The sequence below is a fragment of the Typopeltis vanoorti genome, chromosome 17 (assembly GCF_054136105.1).
Source record: "Typopeltis vanoorti isolate ZY-2024b chromosome 17, IOZ_Tvanoo_1.0, whole genome shotgun sequence".
Lineage (NCBI taxonomy): Eukaryota > Metazoa > Arthropoda > Arachnida > Uropygi > Thelyphonidae > Typopeltis > Typopeltis vanoorti.
This window is the reverse complement of record NC_143565.1, coordinates 4,323,761-4,347,053: the sequence shown is the minus strand read 5'-3', so window position 1 is coordinate 4,347,053 and position 23,293 is coordinate 4,323,761. Positions and strand designations below refer to the sequence as shown.

The following is a 23,293-nucleotide window of genomic DNA, read 5'->3' as shown; positions in this document are numbered from 1 at the left end:
CATATCCATTGGTGAATACAAGTCTCTATAGGAATTGAAGAAAAACAAAGAAATAGTTATCACCAAAGCGGATAAGGGGAACACCACTGTGGTACTCAATCATAATGACCACACAGGTAAGCTCAAGGCTTTACTATTAGATCGAGCTACTTACCTCCCCATTGAATACAATCCCACCAACTCACAAATTAGAAAACTCCATAGGCTCCTTAAGAAGGTCACTTCTTGGCCTGTGGAGATTACTAACAGACTAAAACCATATAACTCTAGACCCTCCCGTATATATGGGCTCCCAAAAATATATAAAGAAAATGTGCCATTACGTCCCATAGTGGATGGCATTGATTTCCCCACTTACAAACTAGCTAAATATTTAGCCAAACCACTCTCACACCATACTGGCAACACACCATCACACATAAAAAAACTCAGACCACTTCAAAGCCAGTATAGAAAACCTTACACTCCAACATAATAACATAATGGTCAGTTTTGACATCTTCTCCTTATTCACAAATGTCCCCCTCGAAGAAACCTTAGAGGTAATCTTAGCTAAATTTCCTCCCGATATCTCAGCCCTATTTCAGTTCAGAATGAACTCAGGCTATTTTGTTTGGCAGGAAAAATTCTACAATCAGATAGCAGGGACAGCCATGGGTTCACCACTTTCCCCACCCTTGGCCAACATCTTCATAGAGACTTTTGAAGAGAAAGCCTTAATCTCTGCCCCACAAAAACCTACCATATGGCTTCGCTATGTTGATGATGTGTTCACTATTTGGCCACATGGTCCGGATACACTCCTCTCCTTCTTAACACACTTAAACCACCAACACCCTAGAAAAAGAGAAACAATAGCCTCCCCTTCCTAGACACACTAGTCACCCGCCAACCTGATGAAACCTTGGTTTTCTTAGCTTACAGAAAACCCACCCATACAGGCAGATACATTCACTAACAATCCCCCCCCCCCAACAATATGGAGTTATTAAGACACTATTCAACAGGACAAAACTAATCTGTTCAAATGACCAAGCCCTAACTACTGAACTAAATCACATCCTTAACACTTTCTCAGCCAATGACTAATCCCCCCCCCACAAAAAAAATCCAAAAAATACTAAAACCAGTTATCCACAACCTACCTCCCCCTTCACAAAAAAGATTACTCTAAATCCATCAGCATTCCCTACATCCGAGGCACCTCGGAAAAAACCAACAAAATCCGAAAAAAACATGACGTGACCTCTTCTTACAGACCATATAGAAAATTGGCATCCCTTATCTGCTCCACTAAAGACCAACCACTTCCCCTAGACCTACCTGGTGTATACCAGGTCCCTTGCAGCTGTAAATTGTCCTACTTTGTCCAAACAGGCAGGAGAGCAAATATCAGAATCTCAGAACACAAGGATTACATCCGATTTCACCAGTACAGCCACTCTGGGCTTGCAGACCATGGTCTGGATATTCGCCACAGAATAAGGTGGAAGAAAGCCACAGTAATACACTGCAGCAAGTTCAAATATGAAAGACTATTCATGGAATCAGCCTCAGCCCTTAGGAACATGCCATACTTTAACAAATTTGGATGCATGAGACTGCCCCAAATTTGGGAAACATATATCAGAAGAACTTCAACCCAAAGGCCAAGAACACCTAACATAGCCCACCAGGGGGCACCATCAGGACTTTAGGAAAACGGTAGCTTCCTCGCTTCATTTCTCATTTGCTATTATGTAGTACTTGGGTGCACGTGTCTTTATCTTAAGTTCCCATGAAGATGGCAACGTAGTGTTGCCAAAATATCGGAAAGTATATATTAAAGTTGATTTCATTTATATTTCTAGTGTATGCTGTCAATTCCTTAAGTATTTAGTTATCATGTTTAACCAGCGTATAAGCCTTTCTACAAGAATTAATGTTAAATCAATAAGCTAATTATAAAAATAGTGACAAATTCCAGGAATTGACATATCCAAATTGACATAGATGGAAACTTCCAAAGAAATGTGAAGAATGATGTCATCATGTCCAAAGGTCAATATCTGACCACAGTAAAGGATTCTAAGAATTACCATGGATAGAGAATTCCAAAGATGCCTGCATGTGCACAATGGAAGTCCAGGCCTATATAAGGCAAGTCATATAGAAGGAATTTTGTCTTAGGGTTTTCTATTTCTTCTCTTACCTGGGTCTACCGTCAAGCTAGGTTCGATGTTGGGAATCTAAAAAGAAGCAACACGAGTTCCAAGTCTTCTATCTGGGTCAGTCATCACGTGAGAAATTGTGTTGATCGTCTTGAAAAGAAAGAGCTGTGCACTGCCACCATGTTAAGGGTCGTATAGGACAAGGCATAGTCAACAACTCAGACAAGGAAGAAATTTAGCAGGAAAACAGAAATGAGTCCGCAAGCGGAAAGAAAGATAAGGACTTACGTGTGAACAAAAGGTTAATGTGAAAGACTGTGCTGAACAAGAACTGTAAGTAGTTATAATACTGAACAAGAATGTATGTCGAGTGTCTATGTTTATGGGATAATGTATATTAATGTGGAATTAAGCTTAAACAAAGAAGCATGCCTTATATTCAGTTAATGTTATGCTAGATTGTAAATTAGCATAAGAACTAAGGTTAGGTTAGAAAGAATGGAGAACAGCAAGAGAATTGTAACGACATTGTATATACTGTAAATGCCAGTATATAAGACGACTCCCAAATACTACAGAAAACCCCTCGAAATCATGGGTCAACTTATACGGCAAGTATAAAAAGGGAAGCATAATTTCTTGGATGAACATTTAGGTAGTTACAATACGTCATTATATAAGAAAATAGGCAGTGTTTATAAACAAATCAGATTAATTTTTTGTTACAGAAATTTATTCAAAATATTACAATACAGGTAAGTCTTAAAAAGCAAATAATAATTATTAACCTCAATTTTCATGTTAATTTTCTTTATCATCTGTTGTTCTTCAGATTCATTATTTAAATGTTCATCATATGGTTCCCAGTTCGAATCTGGTGAATTGATTTCGTTTTCATCGTCATTAGTATCCCACAACAGATCATCATCCATACCACACTTTTTAAATGATTTTATTACAGTCTCTACTTTTACTTTATTCAATGCTTTGATCACAAAATTGCACAACATATCAAGTGATGCAGCATGCATAGATCCACCGTTTGTAAATGATTTTTCACCAGTCAACATCCAATTATTCCACTCTTCTCTTATGTGATCTTTAAATGGTTTGTCAAAGCAGACATTTATTGGTTGCAATATAGAAGTTAAACCACCAATATAACAGCAAGTTTTGTGTTATTTTTTTCTAGAAGACTTTTCGTATTCTCAGTTAAATGACTACGAAACATATCCAATACTAATAAACTGAGTTTCTTTATTATACTGCGTGGTCCCATGTTCCACACATTATTTATAAATAATTTCACACCATCCTTTTCGTGAAAATATAAAAAACACTTGAAGGAAATTTTATCTTAGGTTTAGTTCTATGTTTGAAGATGATCATTGGTTTTAACTTGATTCCATCAGACAAACATGACAACACAACCGTAAACCTTGTTTTTTCATGACCTGTACTTCGAACTAGTACTCTTACTACCTTTAGACTCCACAGTTTTATTGCTTATCATATCAAACATATTGGAAATATGGAGTTTCATCCATATTTCCAATATTTGACAATAGAAATTTATGTTCTTGTCTCAACTTAAAAATAAATTTATGGAAACTGGTAAGTTTGTGGTCAAGATCTGCTGGTAGTTTTTAAGCAATTTTCATTTTTTGTTGTATTACCAGATTTTGTCTGTTCATAAAACGATTACATCATCCTGAAGTAGCTTGAAATTCTATACTTTCATCTGGATTCAATCTTGACCATTTTAGTACATATGCTCTAATCATATTTCTTGTAACAAGATAACCATTCTGCCTTTGTTCGAATACCCATTCTGCAACATGATTTCCCAGTTGCGGCTATCAGGTGATCCCATTCTCATCGCACATTTTTTCTTTGGCAATTTTTTAAAAAATCTTCTTTCTTCCTCCATTCTCTTACCATCTTCTCAGTTATGTCAAACTTTCTTGCAGCAGCACAGTTATTAGTTTGCTTTTTCATTTCAATTACCTTTATATTAAATCAAGCTTTATACTTTCTTCGTTTTGTTGCTGCTTCGATGATTTTAAATGATAACAATTTTAATAATCCTAAAATTTAAAAAAAAAATGCAAAAAATATAATCAATTAAAATTGGGGCTAATCACTTTTAATTAGGGTAATTCATGTAAATACTAAATCTATGCAATACAAAAAATAACGGATATGCATAGATATAAAAATAAAGGATATAACAACAATACCTAACGTTGCATTAATACAAGATAGAAAGAAGAAATTGGGGGTTCGTCTTATACAACCAACATAAGCTTAAAGCCTAAAACTAGCTTAAAATTTAGGCCTTGTCTTATATGTCAGTCATCCTATATGCTGACATATACAGTATATATATGTATATATATATATCTTCTTCTCTTCCGTCTAAGACCGGTTGAGTCTTCTCTTGAGCAGGATCTTCCTGTCTTCTCTATTCCTTGCTGTTCGAAAAAGTTCTTTATATGTTCTGCATCCCGAGATGTTCTTTATTAATTTCAGCCAGGTAATTTTTGGTCTTCCGGGTCTTTTTTCAGTTGGAAAAGTATTGATTAGGACATTAGGAAGTCTGTCTGCATCCATGTGTACAGTGTGGCCAAACCATCTTAGTTGTTGTTTTCTAATTTTTTCTATTATTGTCTTTTTATACAATAAATCTTGTCTGACTGTGCTGTTTGCTTTCTTTTCTATCCAACTTGTTCTATATATATATATAAATATGAATGTGAATCTTTCTGTAAATATTTCTCTTTGAATTTATTAAATAGTTTGTAAACAACACACTGAACTGTCAAAAAAATTTGAACCTGCATAAGATAGAAGTTTATATGATTTATATTTAAGCCACAACTAGTTTGAAGTAAGGATATATATAAGCAGGGAATATAAATGATATCTGCTTTGTCTTTACTTTAAGATCTTATAATCTCACACTTAATGTATGGTGTAACTGGTGCAGTTGTAAAAGAAATAAAAGTTTAAGATTATAGAGCATGAAAAATAAGATATAGTAAAATTTGAGGCGGTCTGGTGTGAAATAGTGACCAACACAACCAAATATACAGTTGGATGCTGCTATAGGCCAGGGGATACAGGGGGAGATACAGAATTCATGCATCAGCAAATTAGTGCAGGTTTAGTGATTATTATGGGGGATTTTAATTATGGTGATATCAATTGGAAGGAGGAAATATCATGTAGCAAAAAGGAAATGGAATTCATACATCTTCTACGAGATAATTACTTGAAACAGCACATACCGAAGGGAAAGATGTTAGCAGTGCATGGGATAAAATCTCCGGGTATCTGAGGAAAGCAATATCAGATTGAGTCACCATGGTCAGGAAGACAAACAAGGTAGGTGTTAGATGGATGAGCAGTTATAACAAGTAGTATCAAGCCTTAAAAAAAAAAAAAAAAAAAGAAAAAAGAAAAAAAAAGAAAATGTTATGGAGAATGTACAAGGAGAAATGCGATCAGTACAAGGCTCAAGCTAGGAAGGTTACCAGCATAGTAAGAAAAGCTAAATCAGATTATGAGAAGACCTTAGCCAATGAGATCAAGGGTGATCCCAAAGAGTTCTTCTGCTATGTGGCAAGTAAAAGGAAGAATGACTTTGGAAGGATAACTTTAGTGAGTGCTGATGGTATTGAGGTGACAAAATCAGATGTAATAGTCCAGTTACTGAGTGATCACTTTTCAAAAGTCTATCACCCAAGTGAGGATATCTCTGTATCTGTAGCAATAACTAAGGTGAGAATTGAAGTTAAGAAATCAGAGGTATTTAATATATTGCAAAATGTAAATGCAAACACTGCTGTAGGTTTAGATGGAATATCAGCTTGGGTGTTGTGTGAATGCGTAAAGGAATTGTCAACCCCTCTTATTTGGATATTTAACTTAAGTTTGAACTATGGTATGGTCCCTAGGGAGTGGAAGTTAGGCAAAGTGGTTCCTTTGCATAAAGGTGGCACTAAAACTGCAGTAGTTAATTACAGACCAATCACCATCTCAGGAGTAGTGGTAAAAGTATTGGAAAAGTTGGTTAAAGACAAAATTCAAGAATGGGTGGATCAGGATATGATACTCTATAGAGGCCAGCATAGTTTTGTTAAAGGTAGATCCTGCCTTAGCAATTGATTAACTTTTTATAATAGAATGACATTTGAGTTGGACAAAGGAACTGGCTACACAGTGGTACTTATGGATTTTGCTTAGGCCTTTGACAGGATACCCCCCCATGGAACACTGTTATGCAAATTGGAGCAGATGGGAATGGATATTATATTGATATGGATAGGAGAATGGCTCAGGGAGAGATACCAGAAGGTGGTGTATGGAGGAGCAGAGTCCAGGATGAGGCAGGTGACCAGTGGTGTGGCATAGGGCTCTGTGCTTGGGCCATTGTTGTTTAATTTGTACATAAATGATACAGGAAATGGCTTAAAGGGAGATATTCAGTTGTTTGCTGATGATGCAAAGTTGGGTAGCACAATAAAAAATCAAGCTGATGTTGAAAGTTTGCAGGATGATTTAAATAAGCTGGTAGAATGGGCAAAAGATAATGGATGTCAGTTTAATGTGGAAAAGTGTAAAGTTATGCATTTTGGGATAAAAGGATTACCAGCTGTGTACTACATTGATGGAACAGTACTCCAAGAGATTGATGAGGCTAGTGACTTAGGGATGTTGGTAGATAGGGAGATGAAGTTCAGGGGACATATTGCTAAGGTGTCCAAGATCGCACATAGGATTACTTGGTTATTGAGGAACACACTAACATCCAGAGATAAAGAGGTTATTATTCCTCCTTTATAAAGCGTTGATACTTTCACATTTCGATTACTGTGCTCAGGTCTGGTCACCTGGATTCCTTGGAGATGAGGAGGCTGTGGAGAGGGTTCAGAGAAGAGTGAATATGTTGGTGAGTGATGTAAAAAATGCTCCCTACATTGATAGATTGAGACCTTGTGGATTGCAGAGGTTGGTTGATAGGCAGAAAAGAGGGGATATGATAGAAACATTTAAATTATGAAAAGGTTTTTATAAGACTGATCCAGGGGAAATGTTTCAGCTGTGTGATAGTGATGGAAGAATAAGAGGTCATCTGCGGAAATTAAGGAAAAGTGTGGTTAACGAAGGTGGCAGAACAAGGTTTTTTGCCTGGAGGATGGTGAATGAGTGGAATTCATTGCCTGACTTAGTTGTGAGTTCTTCGTCTGTAAATGAATTCAAGAAGAGATATGACAGATATTGTTTTGCTAGTTTGGGTCTCCTGCGATGAGTCTACTGACTCCATTGAGATACCCGTAATAATAATAATAATAATAATAATAATAATAACATATATAAATTGAAGCTCTAATTATAGCATCCACCATTCTAGTCACACTCTTTACAAAATACCATTATAGCAAATAAACTGCCACACTGGGATCTATATCAGCCATTCTAAAATAGAAAGAAAGGTAATATAAGAGGAATTTATAATAAAAAGCCTACTACTATAAAAATTATTCATTTGGACTTCACCTGTCTACTATAGAGCTGAATGCAATACAATGAGTGGTTGTAAGAATATGTCACTATTCACATCCAGTAGTAAAATTATGGAGATAAATAGTACTCTCATTTACTACACTTTTTTTATATCTTACCTGATAGACGTGGTGAATATCAGCAGAACGACCAGTTAGGAATGCAGAAGGAATCCAAATATTAATGAGAGGTCGTAAAGCAGCTGTTTGAGATGAGCTGTAATAAATGAAAAGTTTAAAAATATACTTCAAATGATATCAAGTGATTAGAGTTATAGTTATAGTTTTTTGTTGCATTAGAAAACATATTACATGGTACTCTTTCCTTTATTCAACCACCACAGGAAATCAACATGGTGATTGGATATTTGAAGGATTGATTAACTCAAGATACAATTAAATCATACTGTACCAGAAGTGGGTTGACACACACTAACCTACTCAAGAGTTAAATAACTGAGTGATCACTGTACTAGACAAGAAGCTATATACTCATTTTCATCGTTATTTTTTTATTACTGATTATTTTGATTTTTGATTGATTATTGATTACAAACTTCATTTTTAAAGCTACTTCAGACCTCCAGTAAGCAGGTTGGTGGTCTTATACTTATAATTCAAATTGCAATGTTTAGACAGAAATTTTAACTACAGCAGTATAAATTGGGGAGAGGAAGATGCATGTAGCAATAAGGGAATGGAATTTCTAGAATTCTTGAGGGACAAATGTCTTAGGCAACATGTAATAGAGGGAACATGAGGCTGAAGAGTTTTGGATTTGGTCATAGCATCAGAAGAGTTGATATAATAACTGAGATGACATCTCTCCCATCAGTTGGAGAGAGTGACCATGCGGTTTTGACTTGGAAGATGAATAGACATGCAGGAGTATCAAAGAGACAGGAACATATGTGGAATTATAAGGCAGGTGATTATAATACTCTTCGACATCAACTTGAGGAAGTTTTGTGGAGGGAGGAATTGGAAAGCCGGGATATCATTAGTGCTTGGGAATTTGTGAAGGAATATTTGTTAGCAGCAATAGTAAGCTGTATTCCACAAGTGAAGAAGAGGACACGATCTGGAGTAAAGTGGATGACAAACAATATTAAACAGGAACTGCATGTGAAGAACAGATGCATGAAGAATATCGACTGTCCGATAGGTATTATAGAATTGTGTATGGTGGGGGAGTTTGGAGGAGGCAGAGGGTTACAAGTGGGGTCCCACAGGGCTCAGTACTCGGATCTATATAGTTTAACCTTTATATCAATGACATTATCAGTGGACTGCAGTGGGATATTCAGTTATTTGCAGATGATGTGAAACTGGGAGGGGTTATTAGTAATAGTGCAGACGTGGTGGCCCTGCAAGAGGATTTGAATAAGCTAGACATATGGGAAAATGATTGGAGTGTCGGTTTAATGCAGCAAAATGTAAGGTCTTGAGGTTTGGGATATATCGATGGGACACTTCATACTCTATTGGAGGAGTTTTACTGGAGGAAGTAGGGGAGACAAGAGATCTGGGGTTGATGATTGATAGAAACCTGAAATTCAGGGGACATATTGCAAAGTGATGAAGGTAATCCAGAGGATTGCTGCAATAATGAGAAGGACGCTGACCTGCAGAAATAAAAGAGTTATCATTCCGTTGTATAAGCCCCTGATCAGACCACACTTAGACTATTGTTCTCAGATTTGGTCCCCAGGATTTGAAGGGGATAAATTAACTGTAGAAAAGGTACAAAGGCAGATAACAAAGATGGTTTTTTTCAGGACTGCACAATGATAGTTATGAGGATCGGCTGAGGGAATGTGGACTGCAGAGTTTGGTGGATAGAAGAAGGAGAGGTAATATGATTGAGACTTTTAAACTGCTGAGAGGTGGTTACAGGGTTAACACTGGGGAGTTCTTTCGCTTGGTTGTACAGAGGGAAGGAGTGATGACAAGGGGGCCCTCTCTGGAAGTTACGAAAGGAAACTGTGAGCAAAGAGGTGAGGAGTGGTTTCTTTGCATGGAGAGTGGTTGAACCATGGAATGCATTGCCTGATAGTGGTGAGAGCGAGAACGGTCAATGAGTTTAAAGAGTGGTATGATAGACTTTGTGTTTCCTAGGAAGGACCTCCCATAATGAGTCTTTTGACTCAATGGAGGCCTGAATAATAATAATAATAATAATAAAAGATCTGAAGTCCTAATTTGATGCCCTCTAATGTTGTAAAAAAGAGAAGCATTACAGTTGTGTAGGAGTGGATCTTAAAATAACAGTTCTCCCAAATTTTTGGCAAATTAATGCAACCACACCTGTTCAGATTAGGAGAATGCTTCGTAGCCATTTTTGATGCTAAGAATAATCTTTCTGACCTAATGACTTCTATATAGTACATTGGTACTATATAGAAGTACCAAAGCACTTTGGCTATCTTTTGAAATGCACCTCAGATGCAGGGAATAGAAATAGTGGTTTTTGTTTTTGCATTGTTTGAGGAGGGGTAAGCAGTCAGGCCATGTAGTATTTAATCTATTTGGCAGCAGCTGTAGCTATTGGCCAGGAAAGTATGGTGAAGATATTTATGTTCTGTCAAAAGAGCTGCATTATTAGAACAAACAGTTCTAGCTCTATGTGTGTTTTCAGAATACCGTACTGTTGGGCTGGATGATGTGATTGTTTATGTAAATAATCTTCCTTTGTGTGCTAGCTTTCTATAAATGGAAAAAGATAGTGAATCATCTGAAAGGCAGGTGATTAATATGTCTATAAAAGGCAACAGTTATTAGATCATATTCTCTTTGTACTGTGAAGTGAATTTTGGTGTGCTGACTGTTTAGGTAGGTAACAAAAGAATCCAAAGCATTTTGTCCACGGGACCAAATGGCAAACACATCATTATCAAAGCATAACCATACAAAGGTCTTGAATGTAGTTGTAAGAAGTATTTTGCTTTCGAAGTGTTCCACGTAAAAGTTAGCTAAAGGAGGTAGATGGGAGGAACCCAGTGCAGTACCATTAGTCTGTGTATAGACTTTTTCCTCCCATGTAAAGTAGCATGCATGCATACATAGTAAATTTGAACAAATCAAAATATCACAGGGGAAATTAGGCTTTATTAAAGCAAGTGTCTATTAGTGGTATATTAGTAAATAAGGAAGTTACATCAAAATTAACCATTATATCTAAATTTTTAAGAATGTGGTTTTTAACTACTGATTTCAAATGGACAGAATTTTTTATAGAAGTAGAGGAGTTACCAGTAAGCAGGCAAGCTATTTAGCTAACTGTTGAGTAAGTTTATAAGTAGAGCTGGCTGTGCTATCAACTGTAGGGTATAGGGGAATATTAGATCTATGGATTTTAGGTACAATCTACAATCCATAAATGAACAGGTTTTATTTTGTTGATGATTTCTTTGTGCCAAGAAGTCACTTTTTTCAAAAATTCAAATTTTTTTTTTCTTCTTTTGAGACACAGCGAACAACTGTCACTTAGGAGATCTTGCATTTTTTTTGTTGAAATCCTCTTGATTCATGATAACTGTAGTGTTACCCTTATCAGCTTTAGTGATCACAATGTGTGAGCAGAGCTAATTAATCTCAGTAGTGGTCACTTATAGAGAATGGGAAAATGAAAGGTTAGAAAAATAGTTGTTTCACGCCAGGAAACCGGCCAAGATCTAGGTTGGTTAATGCAGGTTGAAGTACTTAGAAAATTGAAACATAAGATCTGATAATAAATGCCCTGATAGATAAGACAAATTTGGAGGAAAATTTCCATAATTATGTAAACTCTTCATGTAGTACTGTCTGAATATCTTGTACACTTCCTGAGGGTACATATCAGTAATACGATGAAGTTGATAAGTTTTCCATCATTTCCTTTACAAATGTACTGGGCCAGTGGGATTCCATTCAGAACTCTTTGGAGTAAGACTGTTATAATATAGTCAGAGTTATCTGGATTATTACACTGGTGTCCAAAACCTAAGGATGAACACTATTTCTGAAGATTGCAACTGCAAATTCAAATGAATCAGTTTGTAGCAATTTGTATAAATGATGATTTCGAGTAGAAAGTGGATACACATTCAATTTTTCGAATTGTGAGCAAAGGGGTCACGTAGTAGCACTCAACAGGAATAAAGGCAAAATGCTGCACTAAGTGAATTGTGTTTGAAGGAAGTTCTTTTCATGAAGAAATAAAGTTACAAACTCTGATGTCAAGTAATATCTCAAAGACATCATAAGGTGTGTGTAGAGGCATTATACTTGTTGCAACACTTGAAGAAGGTCACAGAATCCCTGATATTGCCAGAGAGTTCAGAATCTCACATAGCATTGTATCCTGGCTCTGGAAAGTGTTTCAAACCAATGAAATGTGTTCCAGACATTTGCTTCCAGAGCATGAAGACAGATTTTTGGTTATAACAGCAAAATGTAATTGACACACCACAGCATGTTAGCTTGCAAGTCGGCTCCATTCAAGCACAGTTACATGGACATTTCAATAAACTGTGGCAAGACATCTGTGACAAATAGGCTTATACATCCGAAGGCCTGTAGCCTGCATCCGTTTATCCACAGCTCATTGCAAAGCATGTTTTCAGTGGTGTTGTATCTATAAAAATTGGACAAAATACTGGGCTAATGTACTTTCTACAGGTGAGAGTCATTTTAGTCTTTCCTCCAATTCTAGACATTTGATCTGGTGTGCAAGTGGTACTGTTACCATCATGAGGATGTTCTTGAAAGAGATAGGTAGGGAGGTGCTGGGATCATGGTGTGTGGAGGCATTATGCTTAATGACAAACACTGAACTACAAGTGCTTTGAAAAAGGGAGCATGACAGGTGAAAGATATTGCAATGAAGTTCTTCAACATCATGTTCTATTGTTCCGTGGTCCTGTAGACAAAGAATTCATTTTTATGGATGACAATGCCACACCACATTATACATGAGCAGTAGATACTTCTGGAGGCCGAGGATATTAATAGAATCGAGTGGCCAGCATGCTTCCCATATCTCAACCCTATAGAACATGCCTGGAATGCAATAGGGAATTGCATCCCAAAAGAAATTAAACAATGACTTATCCTTGCTCTGAAGGAGGAGAGGGGACAGTTTGCCTTAAGATCTCTTGAATCACTCTGTGCTAAGCAAGGTATGATTTGTTGAGAGCTGCATTGTAGTTTTGGGTGGACATATTCCATACTGAAATGTCTCTCCACAGAATTTTCTGTAAGGACTCTACATTAATTCCTTAACTACATCCTTAGGAACTTTTGCAAAAAAAAAATGTATTGCAATTTAATTTGGATGAAATTTATAACAAACTTTTTTGTAATAAGTTTAGTTTAATCCTTTATCCAAGTGTGAGCAAACAAAGTTTGCGCCTGAAAGTATCTTCAGGACTGGGGTAAGGTAGTGCAACACCTTCTCCACCTTTGCAACGAGTTGCCTGGTGTTGCACTACCTTACCCCAGTCCTGAAGATACTTTAAGGTGCAAACTTTGTTTGCTCACACTTGGATAAAGGATTAAACTAAACTTATTACAGTCTAACCAAGTGAAAAATAAACTCTCAACATCTTTCTCTGAATCCGGAGTAATTTAATAATAACATTGCACACCCTTTGGCAATTCCTATAGGTTAGGATGACCTTTCATTGCTTCTGCCTTTGTATCTCCACTACTGGGCCTGGCTCCCACTGACGAGACCTCAATAAAGGTCGAAAACGGTATGGGTAGTGGCCCTTGCCTTAATGCATAGCATTAGACATATCTGCAAGGAGATGTGCTTTGCATTATGGGAGATACTGAGATAGGAGTGATGAGATCCTTCTCCACCTTTGCAACGAGTTGCCTGGTGTTGCACTACCTTACCCTAGTCCTGAAGATACTTTCAGGCGCAAACTTTGTTTGCTCACACTTCGATAAAGGATTAAACTAAACTTATTACAGTCTAACCAAGTGAAAAATAAACTCTCAAAAAACTTTTTTGTGTAATATAATTTATTAGTATGCTGCAATAAATTTATATCCACATTTGGCTGCAGTCATGAAATTTTTTTAATATACAGGCAGAAATGTAGTCCATTCTTAGCTTTTGGATGCCAGCCTATTTTTGGTATACTTCCAAAGAGTTCTAGAATGCATCATGAGAGATTTTCTCTAACCAAGATTATATTTATATACCTAGTTTTACCCCCCATGGGACTTGTGACTTGCAGGCACAGGCATGGCTAACCCAGGATCCCAGAGCTAAGTATGATCTATTTCAAAGCTTTTGGTCATACTTTTCTCTTACTCTTCCACTTCTTGCTTCTACCTTCATACTAACATTCTTCCTAATGAAAGTTCTTTACTTAAAGCTTTAATCTCTTTTCTTTCTAACTAACCCCAGGAGGGGGTCCTCCATTCTCCCCAAAGCTATCAGAGTATTCGAGGGCTAGGGGTGTTTCCTCCTCTTTAAACCTAACCACTAGCATTCCTAGTAGTGGGCAGCAGCGCTACTAGTATTAACCTCCTGTAACATACATGCTACAATACTGTGATGTGGAAGGCAAGGGGAAACCACCACATTATATTCCCAAGTAAAAGCAGCAATGGATCGGTGATGGAGCCTTCACTGAAGGAGTCATGCCTGGCAGGAGAAGTAACCAGGCTTCTCAGGTCGACAGTCAACAAAATCATTCAAAAATGATGACATGAAATAAGCTGAAAATTGGAACATGGAATGCAAGAACCTTACTAGAATCAGGTAAAATAGAAAATGGAAAAAAAGAAATGGAAAAACTTAAAATAGACATTCTGGGCATTAGTGAGACAAGATGGGAGGGACAGGATGATTTCTGGAGTGGAGAATTTCAAATAATATATTCAAGACAAAAGAAGGGAGGATCAGGTGTTGCAATAATTCTTCAGAAAAAAGCTGGAAATTTAATCACTACAATAATTAACCACAGTGACAGAATCATAGCTATAAGTATTCAAAATGACCCAGTAAACCTCAACATCACAACATGCAATGAAGAATTAGATGAAATTTATGAACAAACAGAAGAAATCTGGAACAGCTTTAAAGACAGAGACAATACAATAATAATGCGAGATTGGAATGCTATAGTGAGAGAAGAGGGCAATGATAACATTTCAGGGAGATTTGGTCTTGGACTAGGAATGAAAGAGGAAAACAATTAATAGAATTCTGTACGCAAAAACAATTAGTTATAGCAAATACATTATTTCAAGTTCCAAAAAGAAGAAGATACACCTGGAAAGTGCCTGAGGATTCAAATAGATATCAAATTGGTCAAGAAAAGATACAGAAACCAAATAAAAAATTGCAAAAGCTATCCAGATGCTGACATCAGTAGTAACCATAACCTTGTCTTAATGAAAACAGAACTGAAACACAGGAAACAAATCCAAAGAGACAAACCAATAAGATGGAACCTTGAAAAAAATTAAAGTGTAAAGAAGTAAAGACAAGATACCAAGAGGCAATTAATCACATTTCAGAAACCATAAATAGTCAGAGTAATATTGAAAACCAATGGAATATGATTAAAGAGTCTATTACAAATGCATCAAATCAATTATTGAAAAATACAGAGAAAGAAAAAACAAAACACTGCATAACAGATGAAATACTTGGCCTTATGGATGAAAGAAGAAAATATGAAGATGCTGTTAAAGAAGAAGATATGGACAAATACAAATATCTTAAAAATCAAATGAGAAGAAAATGTAGACAAGCCAAAAAAGTATATCTGGAAGAACAATGTAATAATATAGATGAATTATTTAAAAAAGAAAACATAGAGAGAGAGCCTATAAAGAAATTAACAAATTGACTTCAAATTTAATAAGAATAGAGTAGCATAAACAATGCCATCAAAGATGAAAATGGAAAATTACTCATAGAATCTGAGGGTATATTAATGGAATGGAAGAAATATCTTGAAAATCTTTATAATGGTGGCAAACTTCATGTCGATATTAGCATAGAAAATCAAAATGAAGATAATCTAGGACCCCCATTAATGCGAGAAGAATTTGATAAAGCACTATCAGAAATGATTATGGGAAAAAGTTCAGGTGTAGACAATATTCCTATAGAACTACTACAAAATTTAGGTGACGAGACAAAAACCTCTATCAATTAATAGTCCAAATCTATGATAGAGGAAAAATACCAAAGGAATTTATGAAATCAACTATAATACCAATACCAAAAAAGAATAATGCTAATAAATGCAGCCAATTTAGAACAACAGCTTTAATCCCATATGCCAGCAAAATTCTGCCAAAAATGATTCAAAGTAGAATTTATTCAAAAATAGATTGTCTACTGGATGAAGACAAATTTGGATTCAGAAAGAATAAATGAACAAGAGAGACAATACTCTGTTTAAGAACAATAATAGAGAGAAGAATAGACTTCAGTAAAAATACTTACATTTGCTTCCTTGATTTTTAGAAAGTGTTTGATAAAGTAAACCAGCAAATACTCCTAAATTGCCTAACTAATATTGGCATAGACTTGAGGGATAGGAAAATAATTTATCAAATATATCATCATCATCATACGTATCAAGGATTTAGGCCCAGCATGGCCTGTTCCGGCCTTAGAAGTCATCGTTGAATCTTTTAAGAGGACGTCCTGGCTTGTACTTTAAGGCTTGTTTTGGTAGTCTTTCTGTTTTCATTCTTTGAACGTGTTCCATCCATTTATGTTTATATTTTTTAATTTTTTCTATTACTGGTTCTTGGTTTAATTCTTTCATAATATCTTCATTTCTTTTGTGATCAAATAGGGTATACTTTGCAGTTTTTCTCATAAACTTCATTTCTGCTGTTGTTAATCTTTGTTTGTCTTTTTGTTTTATTGTCCAGATTTCGCTTCCATACATTAAGACCGGTAAGGCTAATGTATTGTATACTTTTAGCCTGATTTGTTTTTGAACTAGGTTTGGTTTAAATATAGAGTTAATTACACCTGTTATTTTTAAATATTTTGCAATTTTTACATTTATATCTTTTTCATTTTCATATATGATCATACATCCTAGGTAGTTAAATGAATTCACCTGTTCTAAGATCTTGTTATCTATTACTATTTTAGTTCTTGCTGGATCTTGTCCTTTAAAGGCCATAGTTTTTGATTTTTCTGTTGATATTATCATACCATAATCTTTGGATATCTCATTTAGATTTAAAATAGCTTTCTGTAAGTTATCTTCAGAATTTGTAATTATTATTTGGTCGTCTGCAAAGAGGAGAGTGTTTAAGTTAACTGTAGGTGAAAGTTTAATTCCTTGGTGTAAATTTTTACTCCATTTTATTATTATTTCATTTAAGTAGATATTAAAAAGAGTTGCTGAGAGGGGACATCCCTGTTAGACCCCTTGGTTTATCTCTCTTGTATATGATAGATCGTGATTTAATCTTATTTGCATTTGATTATTTTCATATATACTTGTGATAGCTTTTAGGATATTATTTGGTATTTGTCTTTCTTTTAATATGTTAAATAATTCATCAAATATATAAAAAGTAAAATGGACAGATCAAAATCAATGATAAGGAGAAAGTAATAAATATAAGGAGTGAAGCAAAACAAGGATGTATACTTTCACCACTTTTATTTAATTTATATATTGAAAATGCCATTCAGGAAACTAAAGAATGGTGAGCAAGTCATGTAGTTGAGATTTACTGATGACATAGCCCTTGCAGCAGAAAACAGGAGAATGTTAAAAGCAATACTAGAATTACTAAATAATAACCTCGAAAAATATAAAATGAAAATCAACACAGACAAGACTAAAATTACAGGTAAAAAAAACAAAAAAACTTTCAATATAGAGCATCTAGACATCAGTGGGAAACAAATAAAACAAGTAAAAAGCTTTAAATACATAGGAAACCTAATAACAGAAGATGCCAGAACAAGAGAAGACAAACGTCAAGAATAAACAATGCAAAAGCCCAATTCTCTAAGATGAAAAGCATTTCAACAGGAAACCTCAACCTGAAATTGAAAAAAAACAATTAATAGATATTGATATGGAGTATCACACTGTATGTATATGAAACCTGGATTCTAGGCAGAGAAAATGTAAGAAGATTGAAGACTTCTGAAATGTGGTGCTGGCGCAGCATGAACAAAATAAAATGGACAGAAAAAAATCAAATGAACAAGTACTGAGAGAGATAAGCAAAACACGAAGTCTAATCAGATCAATCAATATTAGAAGAGATAAGTGGTATGGACATGTGAAAAGAATAACTGAAGGCAAAATAGAGGGGAAAAGATGAAGGGGCAGACCAAGGAAAAGCTTTGTTGACCAAATCAAAGAAAGCATGGGTCTGAGGAGTTACCAGGAGATTAAGAAGAAAGCCAAAGACAGAGCAGAATGGAAGAAATTGCTGCTGAGCTACCAGTCCAGACTAATGCAACTGATGAAACCTAGTTTTAAATTCATTTAATAATGTTATACTTTATTTCTAGCTAACTATTTGCTTATTGAAATATTCACCTCGAGAGAAATCTAGTACACACATACTTAGTAAAAATACTCTTACCAAAATTCCACAGATTATTCATTGTTCTCTATCACTCTCTGTTACCTAACTAAATATATTGCTTATTTATTTATTTATAAATAAATAACCAATTTTTATTTATTTATAACACAGATAAAGCCGAGCTTTATCTATGTTATAAAATTGCTTTTCTAACTCTCATAAATATCACATTCCTCTTTTCCTTTTAGCTAACAACTGCATCCCACCTTCATTATTATATTTAGCCCATTATGGGGCACTATTTATGCTTTAGGCCTACTCTCAGTTGACATGCTTCATCTTCATTATTTAACATAGTGTGTGTGCATGCATGTATTTTATTATATTTTGTTCCCTGATGATGGCAATTTGATTTTGGTGATATATTGGAAGTAGAAATTAAATTTATTTCAGTAAATATATTAGTCTATATTGCAATTTCCTTAAAAATATGGTTAAGGTGAGTGACAGAGGCATGGAAATGAGAGAAAGTTAAAGCAAGGAGTGAAGAATAAAGATTTGGTTGTAGTGTGTGTGTGTGTGGGGGGGGGGTAGTGCTTATGAAGTCACAGCACAAGGCATGAGCTTGAAATATTGCAGAAACATCAGCGTAAGTGGTATGATTGTGAAGAGAGAAAGAAAGAAAGAAAGAAAAAGTGTAAGAAACAGGAAGGAATGCTTGGATAAGTGAGAAAAGGAGAATAAGGAGAGAGCATTGTAGGGTGATTCCACAATATAAGGAGTGCACAATTTCACCATATTTCAGAATATGATGAAATTGTGCTTCCTAGGAACAAAGATTAATGATATTAGGAAGGTTTTCTTGCATCCTAATGAATGAAGATAAGCAAAGTGAAAGAGATGGTTGTTTTGGAAGGTACAAGTGATGTGAAGGGTGAAAAGTATGGTGTGTGTGTGAGAGAGAGAGAGAGAAAGATGGGAAATGGTAAATACATGTCTTAGGAGTAGTAGCAGATTGCATACCAAGAGTAAGGAGGTTAAATCTAGTAGGAGCTAAATGGATGAGAAGTATCATTAAGGACAAACTGAAAAAAGTTCGTGTAATCAGCAAGCACATGAACAATGCAGAACAGAGGCTAGAAAGATGACAAATATAGTAAGGAAGACAAAATCAGATTTTGCAAAACTGCATGAGTCAATACATGAGTTATGCAGAAGGAATGTATAAAGGTTGTGGATGTGTGGAGTAAGTTGCATGGATGAAAGGACTTTTATAAGATGGATGGTTTGTGCTTAACGGATCTAGTGTTTGGTATCTGGAAAAAGCACTGCTAAGTTGAATGAGATTGACGATGAAAAATCAGGGAAAGTATAGCTATTTTTTTGGGGGGGGGGAAGTTAGGTAAATGAGTATGCAGGTACCAATGAGGTACTGAGTGGGAGAAAGAAAAACTGCTGAAGATAATACAGAAGGTAACAAATCAGAATGGAATAATTAATATAAAGTGTATGGTATTTTGTGTCTATAGTGCTACTACATTTTATGTACACTAATGCCAGAAAAATTTGGAAGAAGCGGGAGGAGTTTTTTGTATTGATTAACTCTTCTTGGTCAAAAGTTATTGGCATTAATGAAATATGTCTCACAGAAGATGATATAATTAGTGGGATAGAATGTAAGAGGTATAGTGTTTTCAGAGAGGATAGAGAGAAAACTGGAAGGAGCAGTATTATTGCTGATGATAGCAACAACTAAAAAAGTACAAATTCAGAAGGTCAGTGAAAACAATGCATCTGAGGATATCTAATGTGAGATAGAGGCCAAACAGGACAAAATATATATTTGGGTGCTACTATAGGCTAGTGGATGCAAAGGATAATATGTGTGGAAGGAAATCAAATTTATGCAGGAATAATAACCTAGGGTGAAATATGATGGAATACTAGTGATTTCAGAGGACTAGATTGCATCATCATCATCATGAGAGTTTCAGTTAAAAAGGAGTATATGTGAAATAAAGCTGATAATTATGACAAACTCAGGAGACTACTTGGCATAATAAACTGGGTTGGATGTTCATAATGTATGGGAAATGGTAAAGGAATGTTTGGGAGTAGTAGCAGATTGCATACCAAAAGTAAGGAGGTTAGATCTAGTAGGAGCTAAATGGATGAGAAGTATCATTAAGGAGAAACTGAAAAAAGTCCATGCAATCAGCAAACACATGAACAGTACAGAACAGAGGCCAGAAATGTGACAAATATGGTAAGAAAGGCAAAATCAGATTTTGAAAAATTTAATTTGCACAAGAAGGAGTTATTTGTGAATTACAAGGATGAATAATTACAGTACAATAATTTTGATGAATGCCAATGATAGGGTGATGACTGAAGCAGATGAAATATTTAAATTATTGAATGATCACTACAAATGGGTATCAGCCAGATGGAGTTTTACATGTTTCAAGAAACAAGATTAAATTTAAATCTATATTGGAATGAAGAATCATGATTTGATTCTAAAGAACTCTGTGTCTGGTGTCTATGACATTGTAAGCAAGATCAGACTTTTCAGATTCTAATCCAAGAGAATGGCACATCTGTTCAAAATAACAAACTGACATGAACAGGTTGCATGAGAGACACTAGGCAAAGGGGAGAGAGAGAAAGATGGCAATTTTTCTTTGGTAAATGGTAGAAAAGAAGACCATTTCCAAGCTAGTTTGATGGTGGTATATGGATCATACTTGCAAAAGAACCCATGCTATTTGTTCTCACTTTCCTTTAAGGTAGGATATGGAAATTCATTTTACATTAGATCGTAGAATGGTTGAGAGATGACATTTATTGACAAATTTCTGAATGGCAGTTTTGTTATAGCCATTAGTAGCAAAGGTGCTTTTTTTTATTTTATTTGATTCCTCCAACAGAAGAGAATCAAAAGAATAGACTGAATGAACTCTGTATGTAAGATTTTAATATCTGTTTTCTGTGATGGACAATGGAATGAGGACTAATCGGAAACTTTAATTTTCTGTGGCTGAGAAATCAGAGTCATGGAAAACAAAAAAGGCATGAAAAGGCTTCTTCAGCATAAAATAATTTAATTTTTTATTTAATAATTTAATTATTTTATGAATAATTAAAACAATTTCAATTAATCATAAATTAAAATTATTAAATTAAATATATTAATTAAAACACCATTTTAATTAATCATAAAATAATTAAAACAATTCTTCATTATAACTTTTGCTGGAAATTCAACTCTTTTATTCCTGATTGTTTCACTGTGAAATGTTCTTTTAGAGAGGTTCCACAGGAAATGCCAAACTTATATAAAAGTTATCTGCACACAAATCCATCTTTTATTAATGAGAGCATGAAGTAATTCAATAGTGAAGGAATGAGTATGGCCCTGACTATGCACCGTGCTACCTTTACTTGCATACACACAGAGGTTCTATGGGTAGCCAGCTGGTAAACAGTCTCTAAACTTTGAAGTCATATTTATGAGCTTTGCTGGGAATATATTATCAAAAGCATACATAGCACAGCTCCAATGCCATGGAATCATGCTCTTGTCAATTACAACTCTTTTTTTACAGCAAAACTGCTTTTTGAATGTTTGAAACAACTTGTTGTAGCAGTTTTTGAAGTTTATACAACTTTGAATTTTATCACTAGTTTCTACAACATTATTACAGAAATACTTTAGCAATTGCAGAAATCTGTTCCTGGGCATTGCATTCTTTATTCGCAGTCTGTATACATAGAATTTTTTGACCAGTATAAACTTATTTCAGGCACATGTATAATTCAGATAAGTAAAAGGGTTCTAAAAATTGTTTTTTTATATCTTCCTTGGATGTGGGTACCCATTTTCTGGATTTCATTTCTCTATTTGGAGTTTCACATTCCTGCGTAGTAGACAAGCACTAATCCATGCATCTGTTGGTTTTTTGTACCACGAATTCCATAAGGTCATCAGTAAGGAATGCAGAGAACATTGCAGACCAATTTTCCACATATCAAGTGGTAAAATAAGCTTATTTTCTCTACTGCTGAACTGTAATTTCCACATTGCCTACTGGATTTCATTCATTCATATTTGTGAATGTGAATATTCCAATAATGATCACAATCATTATTGGAATTAACCATCTGTTCAATCATGAGGTTTTTTTTTTTTTTTTTTTTTTTTTTTTTGTTACTGTTGTTGACGACACTTCTAGCTTATTAATGAAATCATATGGATATCCTGCATGTGTTAATATTTTGTTGGCAATCATCAGATGTAGTACTCTTCTTATAAAACATAGAGGATTCATCTATTCATCAATAGCACTAAATACAGTACAATGTAATTAGAAACAACTGGAATGACATTTTAAAATGAAAAATACCTCCCCTCCCACAGATCAAGCAAAACAAAGTTTTATTGTGGCACCACATACAATATCTAATTAAATTTAACATAGGCCCAACAATCCAAGTACTACAGCTGAAAGTGGAAGGTTTAAGCTACAGTAAGTACCAAGTTTTGTATTAAAAATGCTGGCTTGGTTGGCCAAGTGGTTAGCATATCCACTCTCCAACCAAAAGGCTGTGGGTTCGAATCCCACCGTGGACATGGATGTTTGTGATTGAATGTGAAAATATTACTAGTGGTGGTGGGCAGTAGATGCCAATGGTGTAGATGATGGTAGTTGTGGTGTGGTGTGCTGTAGTTGGTGGACTGAGTGGTAGAGATGGAGTTGTGGATTGGTTGCCCTCCCTACACTAAATGAGTTCTTGAACTCCTTGGAGGTGTCACGTAATAATTAAAAATATTAATAAGAAGAAATGCATATTGAAGAACTGTCGAATGCCAGCAGAGGATGTACTATCTTAGGATACACAATGACTCTCCTCTGCAGCCTTAAAACAGTACATGTCTACAAACCTCCTGGTATGTCTTAGTCACAGTCAATTTTACTCACATATGGCCACCCTGCAATATATGTAGTTGCAAGTGGAAATATAAGAATAGTGATGAAAATGAAA

The 23,293-nt window shown here is 35.2% G+C and overlaps 1 protein-coding gene across 4 annotated transcripts in view; it reads right to left on the bottom strand.

The window, feature by feature from the left end:
• The window catches only part of LOC150097105 (sorting nexin-29-like), a 780,446-nt gene that overhangs the window by 155,042 nt on the left and 602,111 nt on the right, over window positions 1-23,293 (bottom strand). For all 4 annotated transcript variants that reach the window (XM_090406852.1, XM_090406853.1, XM_090406854.1 and 1 more), the window contains one exon: window positions 7,838-7,934. In XM_090406852.1, the coding sequence (XP_090262978.1) occupies window positions 7,838-7,934 (97 nt within the window). The remainder of the gene's footprint in view (window positions 1-7,837; window positions 7,935-23,293) is intronic.